General features: G+C 63.3%; 9 protein-coding genes across 9 annotated transcripts; 3 read left to right on the top strand and 6 right to left on the bottom strand.

The window, feature by feature from the left end:
• Positions 1-109: 109 nt before the first annotated feature.
• On the bottom strand, positions 110-2,181 carry Q8F55_002573 (uncharacterized protein; the record flags this gene model as incomplete). Its single annotated transcript, XM_069351167.1, has 11 exons — positions 110-277; positions 312-1,016; positions 1,050-1,230; positions 1,280-1,305; positions 1,340-1,593; positions 1,628-1,701; positions 1,800-1,818; positions 1,915-1,924; positions 1,986-2,017; positions 2,054-2,075; positions 2,125-2,181. The coding sequence occupies 11 exons, from the start codon at positions 2,179-2,181 to the stop codon at positions 110-112; spliced, it is 1,548 nt and encodes a 515-aa protein (XP_069211553.1).
• A 664-nt stretch (positions 2,182-2,845) lies between these two features.
• Q8F55_002572 (uncharacterized protein) lies at positions 2,846-5,478 on the bottom strand (the record flags this gene model as incomplete). Its single annotated transcript, XM_069351166.1, has 5 exons — positions 2,846-2,905; positions 2,952-3,077; positions 3,122-4,150; positions 4,201-5,022; positions 5,068-5,478. The coding sequence occupies 5 exons, from the start codon at positions 5,476-5,478 to the stop codon at positions 2,846-2,848; spliced, it is 2,448 nt and encodes an 815-aa protein (XP_069211552.1).
• A 1,141-nt stretch (positions 5,479-6,619) lies between these two features.
• On the bottom strand, positions 6,620-8,473 carry Q8F55_002571 (uncharacterized protein; the record flags this gene model as incomplete). Its single annotated transcript, XM_069351165.1, has 7 exons — positions 6,620-6,726; positions 6,761-6,920; positions 6,978-7,345; positions 7,382-7,749; positions 7,781-7,988; positions 8,022-8,135; positions 8,167-8,473. The coding sequence occupies 7 exons, from the start codon at positions 8,471-8,473 to the stop codon at positions 6,620-6,622; spliced, it is 1,632 nt and encodes a 543-aa protein (XP_069211551.1).
• A 905-nt stretch (positions 8,474-9,378) lies between these two features.
• On the top strand, positions 9,379-10,469 carry Q8F55_002570 (uncharacterized protein; the record flags this gene model as incomplete). The annotated part of the gene is made up of 2 exons (XM_069351164.1): positions 9,379-9,632; positions 9,668-10,469. The coding sequence occupies 2 exons, from the start codon at positions 9,379-9,381 to the stop codon at positions 10,467-10,469; spliced, it is 1,056 nt and encodes a 351-aa protein (XP_069211550.1).
• A 56-nt stretch (positions 10,470-10,525) lies between these two features.
• Q8F55_002569 (uncharacterized protein) lies at positions 10,526-11,196 on the bottom strand (the record flags this gene model as incomplete). Its single annotated transcript, XM_069351163.1, has 2 exons — positions 10,526-10,812; positions 10,860-11,196. The coding sequence occupies 2 exons, from the start codon at positions 11,194-11,196 to the stop codon at positions 10,526-10,528; spliced, it is 624 nt and encodes a 207-aa protein (XP_069211549.1).
• Positions 11,197-11,859: 663 nt separating this feature from the next.
• On the top strand, positions 11,860-12,816 carry Q8F55_002568 (uncharacterized protein; the record flags this gene model as incomplete). The annotated part of the gene is made up of 2 exons (XM_069351162.1): positions 11,860-12,100; positions 12,137-12,816. 2 exons carry the CDS (start codon positions 11,860-11,862, stop codon positions 12,814-12,816), a joined length of 921 nt encoding a protein of 306 aa, XP_069211548.1.
• Positions 12,817-13,073: 257 nt separating this feature from the next.
• On the bottom strand, positions 13,074-16,156 carry USO1 (Vesicle-mediated ER to Golgi transport protein; the record flags this gene model as incomplete). Its single annotated transcript, XM_069351161.1, has 6 exons — positions 13,074-13,598; positions 13,642-13,817; positions 13,855-14,197; positions 14,236-15,261; positions 15,303-15,794; positions 15,848-16,156. The coding sequence occupies 6 exons, from the start codon at positions 16,154-16,156 to the stop codon at positions 13,074-13,076; spliced, it is 2,871 nt and encodes a 956-aa protein (XP_069211547.1).
• Positions 16,157-17,530: 1,374 nt separating this feature from the next.
• Q8F55_002566 (uncharacterized protein) lies at positions 17,531-19,915 on the top strand (the record flags this gene model as incomplete). The annotated part of the gene is made up of 2 exons (XM_069351160.1): positions 17,531-17,912; positions 18,042-19,915. 2 exons carry the CDS (start codon positions 17,531-17,533, stop codon positions 19,913-19,915), a joined length of 2,256 nt encoding a protein of 751 aa, XP_069211546.1.
• Positions 19,916-20,063: 148 nt separating this feature from the next.
• On the bottom strand, positions 20,064-21,979 carry Q8F55_002565 (uncharacterized protein; the record flags this gene model as incomplete). The annotated part of the gene is made up of 3 exons (XM_069351159.1): positions 20,064-21,174; positions 21,209-21,380; positions 21,418-21,979. 3 exons carry the CDS (start codon positions 21,977-21,979, stop codon positions 20,064-20,066), a joined length of 1,845 nt encoding a protein of 614 aa, XP_069211545.1.
• Between the last annotated feature and the right edge of the window lie 339 nt (positions 21,980-22,318).

The following is a 22,318-nucleotide window of genomic DNA, read 5'->3' as shown; positions in this document are numbered from 1 at the left end:
AGTTGTAGGCATTGTATATTCACCACTTGCATTGTCGTGTGACACAAGCATGATGCATTCGACACTGTACGATACTCTGACAACTAGATGATCCGCCGACTCTGCGCCACTACAGCTTGTGCTGGCGCACACCGAGCGGGCTCATGCGCTCGTAGTTGGACTCGAAGACGGATGGGGCGACGCGGGGGAGGGGGAGGGCGGACGTGTCGACCATGGACGGGACGACGTCGGCGAGGGTCGGCGCACCGATGAGGCGCATGTTCATGAGGAACTCATCCTGTCTGTCAGCGCTGCCCTACACCACAACCTACCTTGAGGATCTGGAGCGCGTGCGAGACACCCTCGGTGCCGTACGTGCTCATGGCGTAGATCATGGGGCGGCCGATACCGACGGCGGTGGCACCCAGGGCAATGGCCTTGAGGACGTCTGTCGCACGCCTCACACCACCGTCGACGAAAATCTCAAACTTGGGCTTGTTGCGCGGGTACATGAGTCCGCGGGCGTTGAGCTGCGCGACGACCTCGGGCAGGATGGTGATGGGCGAGGGCGCAAAGTCGAGCTGACGGCCGCCGTGGTTGGAGAGCACGATGCCGTCGCAGCCAAACTCGGCGGCGAGCACGGCGTCCTCCCACGTCTGCACGCCCTTGAGGATGAGCTTCATCTTGTCGCCGGCGCATTCGCGCAGGAAGGGCACGTCGTTCCAGTTGAGCGACGGGTCGATGAACGACGAAATGGCGCGCGCGGCGCCCTGGTCGCGCTGCACCTTGTCGCCGCCCTTGGTCTGGTGCGCCGACGCGTTACCCTCAAACTTGGTGCGCATGTCCTTCTCGCGGCGGCCGAGCTGCGGCGCGTCGACCGTGATGAACAGCGCCTTAATTCCGCGGTCGCGCGCGTGCTCGATAATCTTCTTGGTGCGCGACTTCTCCGCGTTGACGTAGAGCTGGAGGAACTGGACCTGGCCGGGTGCCGCGGCGTCGACCATCTCGTCGAAGCCGCACGACGCGAGCGTGGGGATCTGGGGTTAGCTGGGACAGTGGACACTGCTCACCATCTGGATGATGCCCTGCTCGGCCGCGGCGCGCGTCAAGCACACCTCGCCCTCGGGGTGGCCGAGCTTGCCGAGCGCAGTGGCGGTGATGTACACGGGCATCGACGAGTCGTAGCCCAGAATCTTGGTGCTGTAGTCGATCTTTGTGACGTCGCGGAGGACGCGGGGGCGGAACCACACACTGGGGAATCAGCTGCCACTCTGGCTGCCACTCCAGAGCTGCGACTCACCGCTGGTAGGCATTGTAGTTCTCGCGCTGCCTGTCAGCCTGGACCTCCCTCGCCACCCACCATAGTAATCTCGTCGTCGGCTCCAGACGAGTAGTAGTTCCATCCGCGGCGCGTCATCGTCTCACGGGCGACCGTCTCAAAGTCGTGCAGCGAGAGGATCTCGCCGAGGTGGGGCTTGACGTACGGCTCGGGCGCGGCCAGCACGACGGCCTGGGATGACGAGGCTGGGGCCGCCGCGGCCGGCGCCGCCTCCTCCGCCTTGGCCTCGTCGGGCAGCGTGCCGGGGATGAGCTGACCAATGTGCTTGGACGGGTCTGGAGTCAGCGACGCAGCAGGACGCCACCTCACCAAGGTTGTCCTTGACGGCGCTTGGGGGGTGGATAGGCTCGTACTCCTCGGTCGCGTCCTTGCCGGCGTATCGGCTGGGGGTCGGGTCAGCTCGTGTCCGTGCACGGCGAGCCGTCGTAGCTCCGGAGCGGCCCCGCGACCTCCACCACCTCCACCTGCCTCCACAACTCACAGGATGATCTCTGCGCCTCCTGAGATAGGTTAGCTGGGCCCGCGTGGTGCTCGGAGACTGGGCTCCGGATTCCGGGCGCGAAATCCGGAGCGCTCCAAGATGCATGGTTACACACCTGGGTGCTCCTGCGCGGGGTCAGTGGCAAGAATGGGGCGTGGGGAGGCCCCCCGGGGCATCCCTACTCACGTCGAGAAAGTCGGTCACATCGTAGACGTGTCCTGGGGATCAGTTGGAGTCGTCGGAGATGGCCTTACCGTGGACGACGATCCAGACGCCCTGGAGCAATGTCAGCCGCGTCGAGACATGGTGTCGAGCTCGGGCTTACCTTTTCGCGCGAGTTGTGCTCTGCAACCTCCTTGCCGTCGACTTGCCTTGGGCTCATGATTGTTGCTGTTGCTGGTGGAGAGTAGAGTAAAGTCGAGAGATGGATGAGATGAGAGAGAGGTGGTTGGTTGGAGTCGCGCCGCCGTCGGTCGTCGGCAGTCGGGATAATAACCAGGTCACCGGTCCGGCAGTCATCCGGCGCACAACCTCCACCCTGGAATTCGGTAATCACGGATGGCTTATCAGGGTCACTCGAATAACATCACTGCCAAAGTCGGGCCGACTGCTGGTTGGTGGTAGCCTGGTGGCATGCCTCGACTGCGCATGCATGCATGATGTCAAGGAGGGACATCGACGACCGAGTTCTATCCAGGTGTAAAGGGTGAGACGATGCAGTCAATGTAGTCAAGTAGGGACCGACGTAGTCCAGGACGGTTCAAGAGTGGCACAATTCTGGCCGTGGCAGTATGAGAGGCGGCAAGTCGCGTGTCCTCCTAACCCCTCTGCACATACAGATCCTTGTTCACAACGCGCTGCATCGTAGCCGGCCAACACGAAGGAATATGGGCTTCCATCTCTTATGTACAATCGCTCTTCATCTCTTCTCTCCCCTTTCCCCCTTGACCCGGCCGTCGATTACCACTCTCCAGTCCTCCAAGCTGACCTTCATCTGACCTCCTTGCTGACCCCGTGCAGTGGGCCTCCGTGCTGGCCAAAATGAATCACATCGGGCTCGGAGCACGAACAGTGTCGTCATCACTGTCATCCTCAGCGGATTCGTTCTTCCGCTCGTCAGCAGTAATCTCCACGGCAAGTCTCTTCACTTACAGGCACCTCCTCTTGAGCAGCCGGGTCATCGTCGGCGTCAACCGCGGCCTTTGTCGGCTTGACGCCACTGGTGTCGGCTCCGAAGGTGAGAACGAGGATTGATCCAGCTCCCGAATTGTGGTTGCCCTACGTGTAGTCAGCACCTGTCCGAGCCATACACAGCCACCTACGTTCGTGGGCTCACGAGCAATCACCACTTGGCGGCCGTCAAACTTAAGAATCGTTGACCGGGTGCCAATGGGATCGACAGGAAGCCTCATCTCGCCGCCAATGAAAGACAGTGGCAGGGGCCACCCGGGATCATCCGTGAGGTTGGGGTCGTCACGGTCCGAGTACCCAACCCGATTCCCATAGTCCCGGTGCTTGGCGTTGGGCAAACTCGCGCCCACCCAGTCGGGAAGGCGAGGTACTTCGTCGGTCTGGTTACGCGGTCCTGTGATCCCCTTGTTGAAGACCCGAAATGGAGGAACCAAACCGCCCCTCCGGTTGGTCGCATTGGCCCCTGCCTCCTGGAACAGCTGGGTGAAGGCGCTGTTGTAGCTGAGTACCTTGAGGATTGGGACCGACTCTGGACCCGGGCTCGGCTCCAGGTGAAGAGCCCAGGTGCCGTTTGGACAAGGCCTCCCAATGTGGGAGGTCCCATACCACGAGACATAGTACTTGAACACCGGCCAGCCAAAGACCAATGGCCAGATACTATCTGCCCATCGGCGAGCGGAGCTCAAGGAATCCTGAGTGAAACCATTGGCTGGCCGGAAGTAGGCGTTCGCGGGCTTCGGATTGTGGAGATGAGCATCATTGATGACCGTGGTCCAGAAGTCCACGAACGACAACTTGAAGCTAGCTCCTCGGATCATCTGGTGGCCAGGGGCATTCACAGCACGCAAACCAAAGATTCCAACTGTCTCGCTGTGGCGAAGACGTTGAAGTTCGAGGAGTCCGTCTCCTTGGAATCCAGCGGGGAGGCCGAACTCGAGCTCGAACCGGACAAGAGGGACCAGCGAGATCTTGTGTGGGAGCGTCCCCCCGATGCCGGGGAAAATGCACATGCCCATCCCCTTGGGAGATCCGGAAGCCCGAAACTTCCACACTTCCAAGCGGGTCTCGGGGGTTTGGAGGCTATGGATAAAAACCATGACTTTGTCCTCCCCGAGGTAGGCAAAATCGAGGATTCGGATCTCCGGGAGTGGTGCCAGTCCCTTGGCCTGTCAGCATGATACCTTTGCATGTCTCCAAGACGTCCACTTACCCCCATGGAGTGACCCGTTTTCCAGTTGAAGTTCTCGTGAAACAGAGTAGCCTGACGACGTCCGGGACCACTAATACGAATCGTCACCAGAACTCCAATTACCCAGTTGGCCCCGAGTTTGATAGTAATGCTCGGGGGTTGACCCTGCCACACGGTATCCTGTACCAGCGGTAGAACACTCTCCCTAGCGGAAGGGTGAAATGGAGGGGTGCTGTCATACTCTGGCCAGAAGCCACCCCTCTTTTCAGGAAGGAGGCTCAAGAAGGACACGGTGAAGTTTGAGGTGTGTTGACGAACGAAAGCCAGAACGTTCTTCTCCATGGAGATTGCCACTCTCGACGCGGCATTGAAGAGGGGGATCGGGCGAGAGAGCATCCAACGCCACGTCCATTTCCCGTCAACGATCTTGGCTTGGGGACCGAAGGGCGACTCTCCTATGGGTCCGGGACGAGCGACCTGGATGATGGAGATCGTCTCCATGAGGAAGTCCCGCTCACCCTGGGAACTGCTCGTGACTCCAGGAGGGCTGTGGGAAAGGACGAGGAACCCTTGTTCGAGGCCGAGGACTTTTGAGCGGGGTGCCGGCAAAATATCGATCTCTGCAGGCTTGACGAACAGTAAACTCTCCTGCGTTGCCACGAGTGCGTCGAGTTCGTCTCGTGGTGACTTTTGGAGAGTGGTCGTAACGGCATGCCGGACAGCTGGGACATATGCCGAGAGGTCAATAGGGGCGATGTTGAAGAAGTCCTGACGCATCTTCAGCCCAAGCGGGCTGTGATCACGGATGAGCGCGTGGATAGCCTTGTTGTCGCTCCTGCAGACCTACGATGTCAGTTTGATAGAAGCTGGATAACAACCAACACTCACTCTAAAAAGTATCGAGGTGTCATAGGCCGAGAGGTGTTCAAGCACCTTGAGCGTATTGTCACTGCCAAGCCGGTTGATGAGGACGTCGATAACGCCGACAGACTCAGCAGCCCCGAGGGTGGGTCGGACACCGCTGGAGGGGCGGCGACGAGAAGCCGCATGACCTCGGTCGACTGTACCGAATGGAAACTTGATGTCGAATGGGAACTTGAACAGTTCTCCGGGCACCGGATCAGCCTTCCTGTCCTCCAAAGCACGGCAGACGAAGGGCAGGGCCTCCTGCGAACAGCGCCACGCTCTTGCCTTATGGGCTGCAGCCCGCTGCGCATACCAACTGTCAGGATACGAAACCCAGTCTGGCAGGGGTGACTGGTTGCGCCCACTCGTGGATCCAGAGGAGCTGGACTTCATGGTGCAGAGTGGCTTCTAAAAGGGGTGGAGACGGGCGGAGGCGGGGGTGTGACAGGCGAGGGAAGTAAAGGGATTGAGTGAGAGTGGAGGCAGTCGTGCGAGAGACAAATACTGTCGAATGCGAGACGGAGGGACCTAAGTCGGAGAGAGGAGAGAGTTGGGTAAGAGTAAGGAGTTGGGTGAGAGTAAGGGGAATTGGGTGAGGAGAATGGCGTTGAGTGAAAGACAGGTTGGGGGAGAGAAAGAAGGGGTTGAGCGAGACTTGCCGTCTATAAATGCAGTTTCGCTGGCCGTGAGGGCGGTGGGAGAAAATGATGGCTGCTGTGTAACAATCGATGTGTGGGACGAGGTGCCCAGCTGCCTGTCACTCCCATGCCCCCTCATTGATGGGGGCCCGGCGGGGTAGGCATCAGTGCGCACACGGTGATGTGTGCGCGTCGCGTTTGGTGCGGTGCTTTTTCGTTTTTGTGCCACTCTGCCGCGTCAACACCTCGTTTCATCAATACTGCGAGTTGTGACGCGGCCACTGCAGAACAGGAAGACAGGACAATACAGCATTTGTTGGTATGATGGACGGGCTGAGAACTGGGACGGCACAACTTCATTTCACACCGCGTCAAACAACATCATTGCTTCCTATCCTTGTCTCCGCCCTGACGTGCACCACTCGTAGACGACAAGATATGTATACGTGTTAGAGGCAAACCTTGCCCGGAGGACGGGCGGTTTCACGTCCATTCTGCAGGTGCTGCACGAGCTGCAACCCATGAGGGCATTTGTTGCATCATTGGCTAGTTGCAGGTGCTCGAGTTTGGTTTTTATGGGATGGGTTGCCGCCTGATGATAACAGAGGTGGCTGGGTAGTTATGAGGCAAGGAGCGAGTCGTATCCCAACGCGCTTCTCTAGCGCGGGGCGGGTGGCTCAGTCGGTAGTTGAAAGCTACGATTGTTTCAACCAGGTCCGGGGTCACAAATAGGACGGCGGTTCGAGCCCGACTGTGACCTGACATCCAAGAGGGGATAAAAGTGAAGGCGATTATTTATTTTGTTTTGGTGGGCGAGCCGGGCCGGGCCGGTCGGGTCAACTGCCGGTGGCACAAGAACGAGCCAGCGCTATCTTGGAGACAACCGACGACTCGTCTTAATCCTGGTGGCCAACCACGCCGTTTCCCTCCTTATCCTGCAACTTGGACACCTGTTGCTCACGCTGCTCCACCGAGTAGAGCTCGGCCGCCTCGCGCTCGAGGTCTGCGGCGTCAGCCCCACCCTGCCCCTCACTTACACTTCGCCACATCAATCTTCGCTTTGTCCGTGTCGACAAAATACAGCACAATGACGCCGACCGAACCCATGGCGAGGAGGAACCAGTACGCGGCATTGTTGTTGCCGTTGGCGCGCTTGATGATGGCCGAGGAGATGAACGGGCCGATGAAGCCTGACGTCTTGCCGACTGTGTTGAAGAGCTGGCCGTCAGTGCGGGACTACAAGCAAGAGCCCACCGCGAAGAACATGTACGCCTTGGGCGCGGGAACCACCTCGCTGATCATCGTCACCTGGTACGAGCCCCAGGCTGCCGTTTGAAAGTTCCAGAACTGGGCGAGCCAGAACTCCCAGGTATGGTGGAAGCCGATTCGGCCGGTGAACGTGCCGATCGCGCCCCAGAGCGACGGCGGGAGGGTCATGCACGCGCCGTAGAACACGCCTGCCTTGACGCTGAAGCGATACTTCTTCTGCAGCCACAGCATGAAGACGGTGCCGCTACCCCCGGCGAGGTCGGCACACAGACCCATCGCGTTGAGCAGGAGCGGCGAGTAGTGGATCGTCTCGTTCTGCAGAATGCCGGTGATGTTGAAATATGTCCCGAAGGCTTTGGTGAGCCGAGGTGCCGCGTGGTCCCACTTACTCTCCTGCAGCATAAAGTACGCTACAAGGTACAGGATGCACTGCTTGAGCTCGCGGACGCTCTTGAGAGCGCTCCACACCTGCTGCGGGCCGGCCAACCACCAGCGGGTCCCCTCCGGCAGCTTCTGACCCGGGCGGTGCTTCTGCACGATGAAGAACGGCATGGTGCAGAGGACCGTCAAGGCGCCAAAGTAGCCCATGAGGACGCGGTACGTCGTGATCAGCTCCGTGTCAGTCTTGAACCCCACGCCGGCGGAGATTCCAACGGCGATGGCGTAGAAGACCACGACGAGGGCCGAGCCGGTAATGTTGACAAGATTGTACAGCTTGGAGCGCTCGTACCCGTCAAGCTCGGCGTGCTCTTCCGGCCTGGAGTCAGCTGGGCCAACGTTCTACTTACGATTTAAGCCCTGCCTTGACATCCTCCTCGGACTGGATAAGCTCAGGCAAATCCCGCGCGATGCTCGGGAACGTGGCGGCGTAGAACGTCGTGGCGATATTGGCCGCGATCGACCCGAGGACGTAGAGCGCGTTTGCCGCCTGCCACTGGGACGGCTTGGACATTCCGCACATGGCAAACTGGCAGATGTAGAGGATGCTCTGAGCGACTGGGTTGTCAGCTGTCCGAGAACACTACGCACCGATCATGATCCAGGGCCTCCAGTTGCCGTAGTCGGCGTACGGGCCGACCGTGAGTAGCGTGAAGAGCTGCGCGGCGAACATGATGCCCGTGATGTCGAGGAGGAAGGAGTTGACTAGTGTCAGCGGTGCCTCACTCGCACGCACGCGGCATCGTCTGCCCGCCCCAGTGGATCGTGCCGTCGGGGTACTGCTGGTTCAAGAGCGCCTGGCGCAGCGCGCCGCCGTTGCCGCCGATCGGCGCGCCGTTGTTCGAGAAGTAGAAGATGCAGAAGGTGGCATACTCCCACCGGCTGGTGGGGACGCGCTTGCCGGTCGAGGGGATGGCGGCGCGCTGGTCGATGACGGCGAGGCCGACCGCGTCGTCGGCGCTCGGGGCCACCTTGACCTCGACGTGGGCGCTGTCCTTCTTCTCGTCGGCCTGGATGATGGGGCTGGTTGTGGGGAGGGGCATTGTAGCTGGTGCTTGCGTGGGTCTTGCTCATCCCCTGGCTTTTATCACGGCCAACACAATGGCAATGAGGCCCACGCCCCTGGGCATCTTCCTTGGGCGAAGCCACCGCGGACGACTGTTAGCGCAGCAGCGGACCACTGTATCCCGGTGCAGCCATGTTCGCTGACGGGAGTGAGGGGAGAGTGAGTAGTGAGGGCATGAGGGGGTGGGAGAGTCGCACCGCAGGCGCAGTCGCAGGGGAAAGGACAGTCACGGGGCATGACAACGGCCACCACATGCGCCGCGTCAAGTGGGGAAGTGGGGGATGGTCACCCCGCACCACGCCGGGCCGGCCTAGCGTGCTCCGTTCTGACCCAACAATAGACGCCAAGCTGAAACGCAGCGAGCAGCTGACCAGCGGTCTGCGTTATCACGGACAAGGACAGAGGATGCCGACGGCAGTGCTCGCCCATTCCGCCGTGCGGAGCCACACCGCGCCCCACATGGCACCATCGATGACACAGCAATCGCCGTGGCTTTAGTGGGACGCGGTAAAGGGAAGAAATCCCATGTGCCTTCTGGGCACTGAGCTAGGCATTTTAGTCAGGTCAGCTGGTGAGGATGGCGCCTACTCGACCGCCGGATCGGGGCCGCGTCGGATATGAGAGCGCATGAGCAGTGACGGCGCCACTGAGCGAGTGGGGATGCACAAGGTCAGCAGGAGGGCCGCCTGATGTTGTGGAGTCTCGTCTACTCTTTGCATTGCCCGTCACGTTGTGTTGTGGCAGTTGGTGAGCATGAGCCACAGTCAGAAATCTGTTTGTCGGCACGGCCATGTCCGACGTCGCATCACGTCATTGACATGCCGCTCGGTCGACAACAGCCGAGCAGCACAACTCAACACTTACCACCACACCCTTCACGCCATGACACTCCCTGCAAAAAGCGCGTCGCCGCCCCCGTCCTTCCCCTTCCCCGTGCTCGACCTCACCGACCTCGACAGCCCCGAGACCGCAGCAACCTTCCGCGCAGCCCTGCTGAAAGCGACGCATGAGGTCGGCTTCTTCTACCTGACCGGCACGGGCGTGTCCCCCGCGCTCGAGGCGCGGCTGCTCGACTCTGCGCGGGCGTTCTTCGCCCTCCCCGAGGCGGACAAGCTCGAGATTGAGAACATCAAGAGGTGGGTGGGCCTGCCTTGCCCCCAGCTGACCGCAGCCCCCGGTTCCGCGGGTACACGCGCCTCGGGAACGAGCGCACCCTCGGCCAGGTCGACTGGCGGGAACAGATCGACATCTGGCCCGAGCACGAGCCACTCTCGCCCGCCGAGCTCGCCACGCTGCCGCCGTACGCGCGCCTCGTTGGGCCCAACCTTTGGCCTGCGCGCCTGCCCGAACTTCAAGACGTCGTGGCCGAGTGGCAGGCGATCCTGAACGCGGCGGCGCACAAGCTGCTGCGGGCGTGGGCGGTCGCCCTGGGCGCCGAGGCCGACTTCTTCGACAAGCACTTTGCCGAGCCGACGACGCGCCTCAAGATCGTGCGGTATCCCGGCGTCGCGGCGGGCGCGAGCGAGACGCTCGGCGTCGGGCCGCACAAGGACGGCGGGTGTGTCACCCTGCTCTGGGTGCAGCCCGGCGCCGGCGGGCTGCAGGTGCAGACGGACGGCGGGTGGGTCGACGCGATCAACCCCTCGGTTCCCGGGCTGTTTGTGTGCAACATCGGCGAGATGATCGAGCACGCGACGGGCGGATACCTCAAGGCGACGGTACACCGCGTGCTGGCGCCCGTCGCGCCCGCCGAGCGCATCTCGGTGCCCATGTTCTTCAACCCGAGTATGGACGCGGTCTTCCCGGTGCTGCAGCTGCCCGAGGAGCTGCACGGCCAGGCACACGCCATGCGCGAGACGGACGACGTGATCCACGCGCTGTACGGCAACAACCTGCTCAAGTCGCGCCTGCGCGCGCACCCCGACGTTGCGGCCATCCACCACCCGGACCTGGTGGCGAGTGGCAAGTACTAGGGCGTGCCGCGGCGTCAGCGGCGTGAGTAATGATAATGCATAATAATGTACAGCCCCTAGTGGCACGCCTTGCCGAGCGCGCGGAGCCGCCAGTAGTTGTACGGCATGGGCGTGAGGAAGCCGGCGAGCAGCCCGGCGGCCGTGACGCCCGCGAACGCCGCGCCGCTCATGTCGGTCGAGGCGAGGGCGAGGGTCACGGCGTTCTCGGCACTCTCCATCGCCAGCATTGAGATGAAGCTCATCCCGAACGCTGTCTTGGCCGCAGCGGCCCAGGGGAGCTTGTCCTTGCCGACGTGGAGGAGCGTGGTCTCGAGCAGAATGGATGTCGTGATGCCCGCCGCCACTGTGCGTGTCAGTCGATGCTACCACCTCCGCCGACGCCAGACCCACTCGACAGCCCCATCGACGTGCTCATCGGCAGGTCGGGGTAGTATGCCATCAGGTACCACATTGTGCTGAGGTCGCCGAGCGAGCAGCCGATGAGGCAGCGGAACGTGTTGACCGCGGCGCGGGACCACGTCGGGCGCGAGGTCCAGAACGCGGCGGACATGGGCGAGGGCGGGGCGGCGGGGGCAGCGGCGGCGGCGGTCTTGGGACAGCATGGCTTGGCCGCGGCGGTGTCGGCGCGCGCCGGAGCGCTGCTCGCTAGGCCACGGAGCCCGACGCCAGCGACGCCGAACCGCGGGGCGCAGGCCATGCGCCGCGTCAGCAGTGATATTGTCGACATGGTGGTGGCGATTCCGGTCGTCGTCTTGCCGATGCCGGCCGGTTTTATGTCTTGATGTGAGCGAGTTGTGCGGAGTCGAGAGCGCGACGCATCTCGGCTTGGCGCGGCGAAAATGACGCACTGACTGTGCTTATCTGGCGCCGTTAGCCGCCGCGTCGGCCGACCGGCCGGTCAGCGGAGCGAGACGTGGTGTAGAGTGCATGCACGACATGGCAGTGTACGACTGTGGGCCGCGCGACGCGGATGGGGGGAAGAGCGCTGCCTTAAGAGCCTGTGCTCATGGCGTTTGTGCAAGCCGGCGTTGTCAGCCCAGTCGGTCAAGGCCGGGTAGCAAACACCGTGTGGTAGCACACCCGGCACGCGGCGCCGAGCGCCGAGCCGGCCGATGCATGCTCGGTGTGGGTGGTGCTGACACGTCGCCGCACACCTTCGTGTCGTGTGCACTGCGTGCATGCGTGCACTCGCGGTCGCGTGATGCGGCGCGGCGATGGCGGACGCTGGGCTGCATGCTTAATCAGCGGGCTGGCGATGATGCCACTCGGCGTGCTGCGAATGCTTATCGACGGCGTCTGACGCGCATGACGCGCAGCGACACGCCGTGCGTATATTATTAACCCCGGCGCGGGCATGTAGCGGCCGCCCCAACCCCCCACGCCCCCCACCATGACCATCGCACACCGCACAGTCAAGCTCAACGACGGCAAGCTCATCCCCGCGCTCGGGTGGGGCAACGCCTCGTCCGGCCTCCTGGGCGGCGGGCAGAAGTCGGTCGACACGGCCAAGCTCGCGATCGCGAGCGGCATCACGCACATCGACACGGCGCAGCTGTACGACACCGAGAGCGAGACGGGCCAGGCCGTGCGCGAGAGCGGCGCGCAGGGCAAGGTGTGGGTCACGACCAAGCGTGAGTCGGCCCTCCCCCTGGTCTAGCTCACGCCAGTCTCGCACAAGGAGGGCATCGCCGACGCGAGCGGCGTCAACGCGGCCGCGCTGCGCAAGTCTGTCGAGGGGAGCCTGGCGCGCCTCGGCGCCAAGCCCGACCTCCTGCTCATCCACAACATCGACGTGTCGGCCGGGCACATCGCGCCGCTGTGGACGGCGCTCGAGGACCTCGTGCTGGACGGCACGCTCGAGGGCGTCAGCATCGGCGTGAGCAACTACCGGCCGCAGGACATCGAGGCCGTCGTCGCCGTCGCGCGCATCGTGCCCGCCGTCAACCAGTTCGAGTTCCACCCCTACACGCTCGCGCATACCGCCGACCTGATCGCCCTGCAGAAGAAGCACGGCATCGCGACCGAGGCGTACGGGCCCCTCGGGCCCCTCCTCCAGCACCCTACCGGCGGGCCCGTCAAGCCCGTCGTCGAGCGCATCGCCAAGGCGCGCTCGATCGCCCCCACCGACGTTCTTCTGCTCTGGGTCAGGTCCAAGGGCCACGTCGCGATCTCGGGCAGCGCCAAGGCCGAGAACCTCAAGAAGCTCGCCGCGCTCGACACGCTGGAGGACCTCACCGCTGAGGAGGTCGCCCAGATCGACGAGGCAGGCCGCAAGGTCCACTGGAGGAGGTACAAGGACCACCACAGCAGGGACTTCCCTGCGCCTGACCTCCCCGAGGACGCCTAGGGGGAGCGCGGCGTGTAGATAGATGGCAGTGCGATGAAGAAGTGTGATCAATGTGCTTTGGCGAGCGAGCGCCTCCCCGAGGCTCTCACATGAATACGAGCATCGTGAACCGCTGTGGCGAGCTGCCGGACGACACCTTCGTTGCAGTGTAGTCCAACTCGCGCCACGCCCTGCCACATCTGCCACTCTCGCCAATCCGTCAAAGCATGCATACCCAGCTCTAGTCGTGCCCGTCGTCACATCTATGCAGTGACACCCTACTCGTCGTCGTCGTCGTCCTCATCGTCGCTCACATCCAGGCCCTTGTCCCGCATAATCTTCTTGTCGCGCTTGCGCTTCTGGCTCAGCTCCTCGAGCAGCACAAGCAGGTCCTCGTGCTCCGTGTCGTCGTTCTCCTTGCTCTTCTCGGCCTCGAGCTCCTCCTCGAGCTCCTTGACGCGGGCCTTCAACTTGTCCAGCTCGGCAGAGTTGCCCTTGCCCTTGCCCGGCTTGGCCGCGAGCTTCTCAGACACGCTCGCAAGCTCGGTCTGCGCCGTCTTCAAGTCGGTGCGCGCCGTGTCGAGCTCGGCACGAGTCGCCTCGAGCTGCTGGCGCGTCTCGGCGTGCGCAGCAGACTCAGCAAGCGACGACGTGACCTGCTCGCGCGCAGCAGCGAGGTCAGAGCGTAACGTATCGAGCTCGGCCGAGTGGGACGACGAGCCAGACTGCGCCTTCTCGAGTGATGAGCCAAGGGTGGCCACTTGTTCTGTCAGGGAGTCGATCTCGGACACAAGCTGGTCCTTCTGTGACGTGTCAGCTGGGAGACCCACGCTGGAGGCAGCTCACCTCCTTCGCCTGCTTCTCCTGCGATGACGAGAGCTGCTTCTGCAGGTTGACAACCTCCTCAGTCTGCGCCTTGAGCTTGGAGCGGAGCGACATGATGATCTCGGCCTGCTCGCTGTCATCGACAACCGCGCCGCGGACAGCGTCTGGGTCGACGGCAATGGAGCGCTGAATGGTGTCTGCCGCGTCAGCAACAGCCACACGAACAACACTCACAATAATGGTTCTTCCAGAAGTCGACAAACGCCCAGTCAAACCACAACTCGAGACCCTCGTCCTCCTCCTCGTTGTCCTGGACTTGGGCAGCATCCGTGGCATTGTCACCTTCCGTGTCGAACGCGTCGGGCTGGACGGCACGGAAACGGGGGTCCTCACGCAGGCGAGCCATGCGCGAAACAAACTGGTCGGGGCCGATGCGCGAGTGGAGGATGGGGTGCAGGGTGGCGCGAGTAACCTCTCCGGGTTCGCGGTTGAACTCGTAGCACACGCCGAGCAGGAAGGCGCAGAGGCCTTGGACCAGAGGGTCGATTCCCGTCGGCTGCGTGATAGGGACAATAAGCTGCGTGGGTTAGCAATTGCGTGACCTTTTAAACCCACCACCTGGAGATTTCCACTCTCGCTCAAGAACTCCTTGACAGTCTTGGGGCTGTCCCAGAGCCATGAGCAGAGCAGGACGAGGTAGCCGACCATGACACGCGTCCAGTCCTCCTCCTCTGAGGCACTACCCGGGTCGCCCTTGGCCTGGCGGTTGGCTGCTTCCTCCTGGGCGCGTGAAGCCATGATGAGGTTGCCGACGACGAGCTGCACGAGGGAAACTCGGTCGTCGCTGTCCTCGTCACCGTCACCGCTGGGGAATGACACGTCGCGGGCGAGCTTCTTGGCATGCTCAGAGTTGCGCAGGAGGTGAGAGAGAAGGAGACACGAGAAGAGAGGGCGGTAAGGGTCAAAGTGGCCGTCGCTCGTGTGGAGGTCCAGCAGGCCTGAGAGGATGATCGAGCCAGCCGACTGGGGCTCGTCGGGGTAGTTGGCGTTGGGGTTGTCCTGGGGAGGCGCGATCATGGACGAGATAATGCCTATCCGTGCGTCGTCGTTGCCAGAGACGTACGCCTCGAACATGTTGACGCCTGCGGCACGACCGCGGAGGCCACGGCCACCCGCGCTGGGGTCGCCCTCAATGACCGTGGAGACGAGCTGGACAACGGCGGGCTTGGGAGGGAGGCGGATGAAGCCCCCGTTCGGGTGTTCCTCATCAGCGTGGACGGGCACGAGGGCCGATATCATGAGCGTCGACAGCAGCCCCTGGTTGGCGACCGACGAGAGCATGATGGGCGTGAGCGTGTTGAGCGCCTGGCACTTGAGGCCGTTGGGCGCGTTGGACGCCAGTGACAGCTCGAGCAGGCTGCGAGTGACACCGCCGTTGGCCATGGCGCTCTGGTTGCCACCGCCTGGGCCACCGACCAGCGTGCGTATCAAGCCGAGCACAAGACCAGCATTGTAGAGCTTCTGCTCAGGCCAGTCCTGGAGGGCGAACGCGTCGGGAGCCTGAGCATCGGGCGCAAGTGGTGTGGGGAAGTGAAGGATGGGCGGGAGCGATGGGATGAGGGAGAGCTCGCGGAAGAGGTTCTGAGAGTGTGAGCTGCAAAGCTACGCCGGGGTCAGCTTACCTGGTTGGAAACGTTGAAGCGCAGCAGCTGCCCGATAACGGCCAGCGAGTCCTGCACCACAATACCGCCCTCAATGCCGTCTTCGGAGGTGATGATGTCGAGCGTCTTCTCAAACGCTCCCGAGAACGCGACGATCTTCTGCAAATCCGCGTTCCCAGCCAGCATGGTGGGGAGGAGGAGCAGTGCCTCGTTGCGCAGCATCTCACCGGCGCCTCCGCCCATGATGTTGCGCTCTCCAGGCTGTTGGCCGGGAGCAGGCGCCTTGGGGTCGAGCACGGTGAGGACGCCGTCGACGCCCGGAGGCGGCGCGGAGAGGACATATGACTGCGCGAGGGTGGCGCGGGCGGTGAGCAGCTGCTGGAGGAACTGGAGGGCGTAGAAGCGCGGGAAGAATGCCGGGGAGACCGAGAGCAGCTGGAGCACGGCGTGGAACGGCTCGGGCGTCTCCAAGAACTGGTCGGTGTGATGCAGTCCAACGTCGTCCTTGGCCGGCTACGACATGTCAGCCAACACCCATGACGGCAGTGGCGGGCGGCGTAGCGTACCTTTTCAGCCGTCTCGCACAGCGACATGAGCGTCTCGAGCACGGCCTTGGCAATGTCGACGTCGTGCGGCGAGTCGTGCACTAGCACAGCGATGAGTGAGGGGAGCGCCTCGCGGCCAACCTCGGCCTTCCAGTCCCTGCTGAGGCCCTTGAGGCCGAGCACGGCGGTGCGGCGGTCGTCGACCGAGGGCGACGTCTGGATCTTGTCGACGAGCTTTGTGATGGTCTCGTTTGCCGTTTGGGGCGCCGCGCTCAGCTCGCCGCGCAGCGCCGTGACTGCCGACGAGAACCTTGTGCCGAACAGCGACATGTTGGCGGGGGAAGTATTGAGAGAGTGGGTATGGCGAGGCCAAGAGCGAGTTGGAGGTTGAACGCGCCGTCGCGACGACGAGGGATGACACGCCTCACGGGAGAGGCAGGAGCGGAGTTGAGGCGGATGCCCGCGCGTGTGATTTGCTTTCGGCGACACGTGGCAGCTGCGTGGATTTGCTCCCGCCTGCATCACCCATCAGCAGGCCATTACAAGGCGACCTGTTTATGCCTTGCTCCTCCTCCTCCTCATCCTTTACAAGGCTTTGCACAGAAGACACGCTGCAAGCACGCAACAAGGAGGCGCCTGGCGCCGGCCGGGAGAAAACGAGGTGGCGGCGAGGCGCTCGCCCTCGACCCGCACCCACTCGTCCTCTTGCCAGGAACAGGCCAGAACAGCCAGAACAATAACTTCGACTACTGGCTCGGAAGCGCCGAGCGCGGCGGCGCCCTCATCGCACCTAACAGATGCCCGCCTGCTCGCCTCGTCGGGCAGCATGCTCACGCCTTGCCAAACCTTGGCTCAAGGACAAGACGCAAGACGCATACACTTAAGTTTGACACAGACCTGCCCGCGCAGCGTCGTACACTGTCACTGGCGTCGCCAGCTCGGAGCGGCACGACCATCGCGGCTGCTGACGGGTGCCCCGCAAATGGTGTGTAACGATCGAGCCGCGTGTGTAGTGTGCAGGGGCAGCGTGCAGCATGCAGCGTGCTGGCAATGCGGCTGGCTGAAACTGTGCAGCAGGCGCCGACGCCGCTCACAGACGCCCCGTGCGAGCCGGCGCCACGCCGCAAGCCCGCCGCCGCGCCGAGAACCTTCTTGTGCGGCTTCTTTATCCTCTAGCAGCAGTGACACCCCGTTGTTCGGAGCAATCTGATGTACTGACGCATTTGTGGCGCGGTGCGAGGCACGACGGCCTCGCATGACCTGCCCTTGTCGCCCGCTGATCCTCGCGCCTAGGGTTTGATCTTGATTCCCGAGTCTTTGTCACTTACAATTGAATCGCGACCAAAGGCCACAATAGGGACGGCTCTTGTGACGACGACGGCTCTGCACCAGTTGCTGCAGCCGCAGCCGCTGCTCGACGACGTGCGGGGCAAGGGGGAGGATGGGTGGCCGCATGCGTGCGAGCCGCACCTCGCCTCCTCCGCACCGCACCGAGGTCACTCTTGTCCTCATGCACACGGTCATTTGAACTGCTCCCAAAGTGACAACGACCAAGGCAGCCGACCACTTTGGGACATCGACCACTTAAGGTGTTGTCTCTCTCTCCTTTCTCTCAGTCATTACGTTCCTCACTCTCTCACTCCGTGTCACCTCCATAACCTCAAGTACACCATCACAAGTCCTAGGCTGAGGCCTGTCGACACCATGGATCACCCCGTCCCACAGCTCATCGAGCCACGCAACGACCCAGACACGCCAGACACTACCGCCTCCGACCCTCTCAACGCGCTGGACCTCGTCATGTCTGAGGGCGACGATGTGTTCGCGTCGAGCTACTCTTACAGATACAGCCACTGGCTCAACCGCCCCGGGCGGGTCATCTCGATCACCTCGTCGCTGCCCATGGCCGACGACAGCGACGTCGACCCCGAAGGCTTTGACGCCTTCAGCGACACAGAGTCTTGCGTCGCCATCCGCGACTCGTTTTTCCGCGCCATCCAGTATGTCCCGCCGAGCGACAACAGCCTCCACCCCACCCCACCGCTCAACATTCGCAAGCGCTCCCAGGTATCACTCGTCCATCGCTGTGAGTAGCATGTGGCCTCCCTAGTGGTGCTTCTTGATCGTCCCGCCTGCATGGTGCGGATCCGCCGCCTTGTTTGTTCGGTCTCGCCACAGCCACACTGTCTCTATTGTTCGCTGACCCCCCGCACAGCTTTAAGCCGGCGTAGTTCGTTCCCTCAGTCCCCCATCACGCCGCCGCTCAAGGCCTTTGCCCCCCTGCCCATGGTGGAATCGCCGCCAAGAGTTGCAGGCCCACGCGGCCCTCGTGCACTTCCGGTCCCACCACAGCGCTCCATGTCGGTCACTCGGCGTCCGCTTCCGCCTCTGCCATCTGGCTCGGCACACGCAAAGCATGGCCACTCGCGGTCTGAACCTCCGGTGCAGCGCCCATTCCGGCCCCTGCCACCGATCCCGATGGTGCAGCAGAGGCCAAGATCACCAGCCGCCAAGTCACCATCACCACCAGTCCCGGGCCCGTCGTCGGCGCCGGCTCAGCCACAGTCGGCAGTGCCACCGGCCGTCTACACTCCACCTCCGCGTCCACGGCCGCAGAACCCTCCCCCAATCGTCTCGCTGGAGTCCTCCGACGAAGACATGCTCTCGGACATGTCGGACGACGACCTGGACGAGTTCTTCGGCCCCCGCAAGCCCAAGAAGGCGGCCGGAGAGCTCGCTCCTGGCGGCCATCCCCGCAAGGCAGCGTACGTCCTCGGCATTGTTGAGGAGGAGGAACCCAGCGACGTGCCCTCCAAGGTTATCGCAGTGCTCGGTACACGCGAACGAGCCGCTGCACTCCTCGGCTCACCCTCACTAGACCGCACCTCGCCCAAGAAGCAGAAGCGCGACGTGCGCGACTACAAGGTGCTCAGGTTCGGCGACGCCACAAAAACTCGCAACAAGTCGTCCAAGCCACCGTTCGAGATCTCGGCGCCGATCCCCCTCCGCGGTTTCTACTTTGACGAGTCTTTCGGGGAGATGCGCCCTTCTCCCAACGCTGAGGCCGAGCGACGGGAGGCAACGGCGCCGATCGACTCCGTCCTCCCGCCTGACCCCGTCAAGCCCTCAAGCTCGAGCGCAAGAATCACCCCCTCAGAGCGCTGGGACATCACCTCGGGCAGCGGAAGCGCGAGCGTCAAGGGCCCCTTCACCGACACGTGGGACGAGCTCTTCTACCACCCGCGGCATGCACCGGCACCCAGCGCACTCAAGTACGACGGCCTCACCCCCAAGCCGCGCCACGTGCCGTCGGCGTCCTGGGGCGGCGAGGTCAAGGAGTTCAAGCCGCTGGCGCCGCCGCGCATCGGCTCCATCTTCTCCGAGTCGTTCAAGCTCAACCTCAAGAACCTGAACCAGAGCTCGTCAACCTTGTCCCGTACGCCACCAGAGAGCCCAGCTCGCGGGGCCGCGACGCTCAGCGGCACGTCGGACGAGGACGAGGCTCGGCCCAAGCGGCCCAAGACGCGCCCGCCGGCACTCCAGCTCGGCGAGAGCAGCCTCGCCACTTTCCCCGGGACCTCCGCCACGACGGCTTCCGTCGGCGTCAACGCAGGCGGGAGCCCGACGGACACGACCTCGGCGCCGTCCTTCCCGCGTCTCCCGCCGTCCGAACGTATCCAGTTCGCAACGCCCAACACGTCCTTCGAGGACCTTTCGCTGCCGACCGCCGAGCCGCTCCTCCGCCCGTCAACGCCCGAGGCCGGCCCGCGCAAGGCCGACCGCCTGCGCGCCGCGTTCCAGCGCTCCATGGCTGCCATCGGCGGCAGCGGCCAGAGCCCGCCTAGCGACACGGCCAAGTCGCCGCCACCACCACCGCCGCCCACCGCCAGCCTCAAGTCGCCGATACGCCTCGTGAGCAACCCCCGCGGCCTGCCAGTGTACGGCACGTCGGCGTCGGCCGAGCTGAGAGAGAACGAGGGCGTGTCGTGGTTCGAGCCCGAGACACCCAACACCAGCCCCGGGGCGCACGCCGTCGCCCCGTCGTGGACGACGGCGTGGCGCCGCGTCGCAAAGCCCCTTGTCCGGTAACATCTTGTAATCGCACTCGCTGCGTGTATAATATAACGACCTGCACGAGCCATGTAGTCATCACGAGCGCGCCTAGCCTAGCAGCATGAGTAGATGCATCATGAGTAACGTTACAACAGTAAAAGTCCCAGGTGACTGTGCCGGTAAACTACGCCGCAACGCCGTGGCTCCACTTGCCGTTGAGGTCGTCCGCCTTGTCCTTGTGTGCCTTCTTCTTGCTCTTCGACTTGACCTTGACCGCGACGCCGTTGTTCGCGGGTTCGTCCGCAGCCGGGATGGGTGGCGAAACCGGTGCTGTCGTCGAAACTGGGGTCGCAGCGGGTGCTGGTGCTGGTGCTGATGCGGGCACTGCACCCGCATCGAGGTTGACGACCCGTCGTCGGGCCTTCTTCTTCGACGCGACGACCTTTGCGGGGCTCGACGGCGCCGTGTTGGCCGGGGTGATGACGCGTGTCACGGGCGTCGGTATCAAGTCGCGCGGCCTCGTCGGGGACGGGGGAGCCGGCACGTCGGGGGATGGCGGCTTGGCCGACACTGCGTTGGTCGCCGCCGTCTCCACCTTGAGGCTGGGGCGCCACCCGCGGCCCTTGGACGCGAGGATGGCCTCGAGCTTGCGCTGCTCGTTCCACGTGAGCGCTGCGTCGTCGACGACGACCTCGCGCCCTTCGATGACAAAGCTCGCGGCGACTTCGGCGCGCCACTCGATGTTCTCGCCACGCGTGAACGGGTTCTCGGCGGCCCACACGGCGTCGATTTGGGGCAAAACGGCGAGGCGGCCGACCTCGCCTGCTTCGAGCAGGATATTGTTGCGCACATCGACGCGCTTAAGCCCGAGCACGCGGTCGAGGCCGACGAGGCAGTCGAGCCGGTTGCTGGCGAGGTTGAGCACGTGAATGTTGCCGAGGGTCGAGGACGCGTTGCGCACCGACGTGATGAGGTTGTTTGAGAGGTTCAACGAGACGAGGTTGTGCAGCGTCGACAGGGCCTCTGGGATCGCGTTGAGTAAGTTGTGCGACAGGTCGAGGTGGGTGAGGCTCGTGAGCGGGAGCGCGGGGAACGATAACAGCGAGGTGTGGTGGAGGCTCAGATACCGTAGGTCGGGGAAGCGTGGTGTTGGCTCGTCGGCGTCAACGTCGCCGTCCACTATCAGCTCGGGCAGCCAGTCGTCGCCGTCGCCGACATCGCGCACTGTCAGGCTGTGCAGCAAGGGGCTGACCGGAATGAGCAGCCCACGCGGATCGTACCCCTCGAGCTCGAGTCTGACCGTCAGCTGCGCCCGCAAGCCCAACTCACATTTGCAGGTTTCGCAGCACGTCGAGCGGCACGCGCACATCGACGCCCCCTAGCGACGTGTACCCCCCGGCGTCGAGAAGCTCGGCAACCGGCTTATCTGTCGCGAACGGGGGGTGGATCAGCAGCCCCGGGAGCGTGTTGAAGATCGAGTACAGCTCGATGAGCACTTTGTCTGCGGGGCGTTAGCCACGCCTCATGTGCACGCTCACCCTCGTCCACCTCCTGTGGTTTGCCCCACCACCCGAACCCTCGCTCTGCCTGCGCGACTGACACGGAGCGGATCGAGCCGACCCAGCTACGCACGCTGTCCACATCCCCATCGGCGCGTTCCCTCGTGCTGACGGCGCCTCGGGCCGCGACGCTGACCCCTTCTGGGACCGGCACGTCCGTCTTGCCCACGTGCGGCAGGCTCTGCGGTAAGCTCTGCCACCGTAAGAGGAGGTACAGGAGCTTGTCTGGCGGGAGGCGCAGGAGCACGGGCTTGGCGGCCTTGTGCACCGGCGGCGCCGAGGGCGTGCCGAAGCCGAGCGTGAGCGGGACCTTGACGTTGCGGCTGAGCGGCGCCGAGTTTGAATCCAGGCCGAGCGTGAGGACCGTGTAGCTCTGGGCGAGCCACGACGCGTCGCGCTGCTTGCCGCGTGGGGGAGGCGGCGGCGCTAGTCGCGATAGGTTGGCGCCGAGGTACTTGCGCAGCTTGAGCAGGTAGTCGCGTCCGCTGATGGGCGCGGCGTCGGGAGCCGAGGGGCCGAAGGCCGCGGATAATGCGGACATGGCGGGTGGCTGTGGTAGATGATGTTGTTGACGAGTTGCCCTCGCGCGCGATCTTGTTGTCGTTGCGCCCGTTGCTCGTTGCGGTCAGGTCAGCGGCGCGACGGCGGGCGGTGACAGATGTCAACGACGTTCATCGCGACCTTGCTCAAAGTGGCAATGACGACAGTGACAACCGTGGGAAAGTGATGACACGTGGCTTGCGAACCTGGAATCGCACTGTGTGGTTCGGTTCCTGTCTGATCATCGCCGCCAACAATTGTCTTGCCCACTTGGTGCTCATTGTCCCCTTCGCCCTCTTGTCCTCACACTGCTCGCTCCTCGACAAGCACAATGGTTCTA

The sequence above is a fragment of the Vanrija albida genome (assembly GCF_041260175.1).
Source record: "Vanrija albida strain AlHP1 chromosome Unknown contig_2, whole genome shotgun sequence".
Classification (NCBI taxonomy): domain Eukaryota; kingdom Fungi; phylum Basidiomycota; class Tremellomycetes; order Trichosporonales; family Trichosporonaceae; genus Vanrija; species Vanrija albida.
The sequence above is the reverse complement of the archived record's forward strand: the minus strand, read 5'-3'. Positions and strand labels throughout refer to the sequence as shown.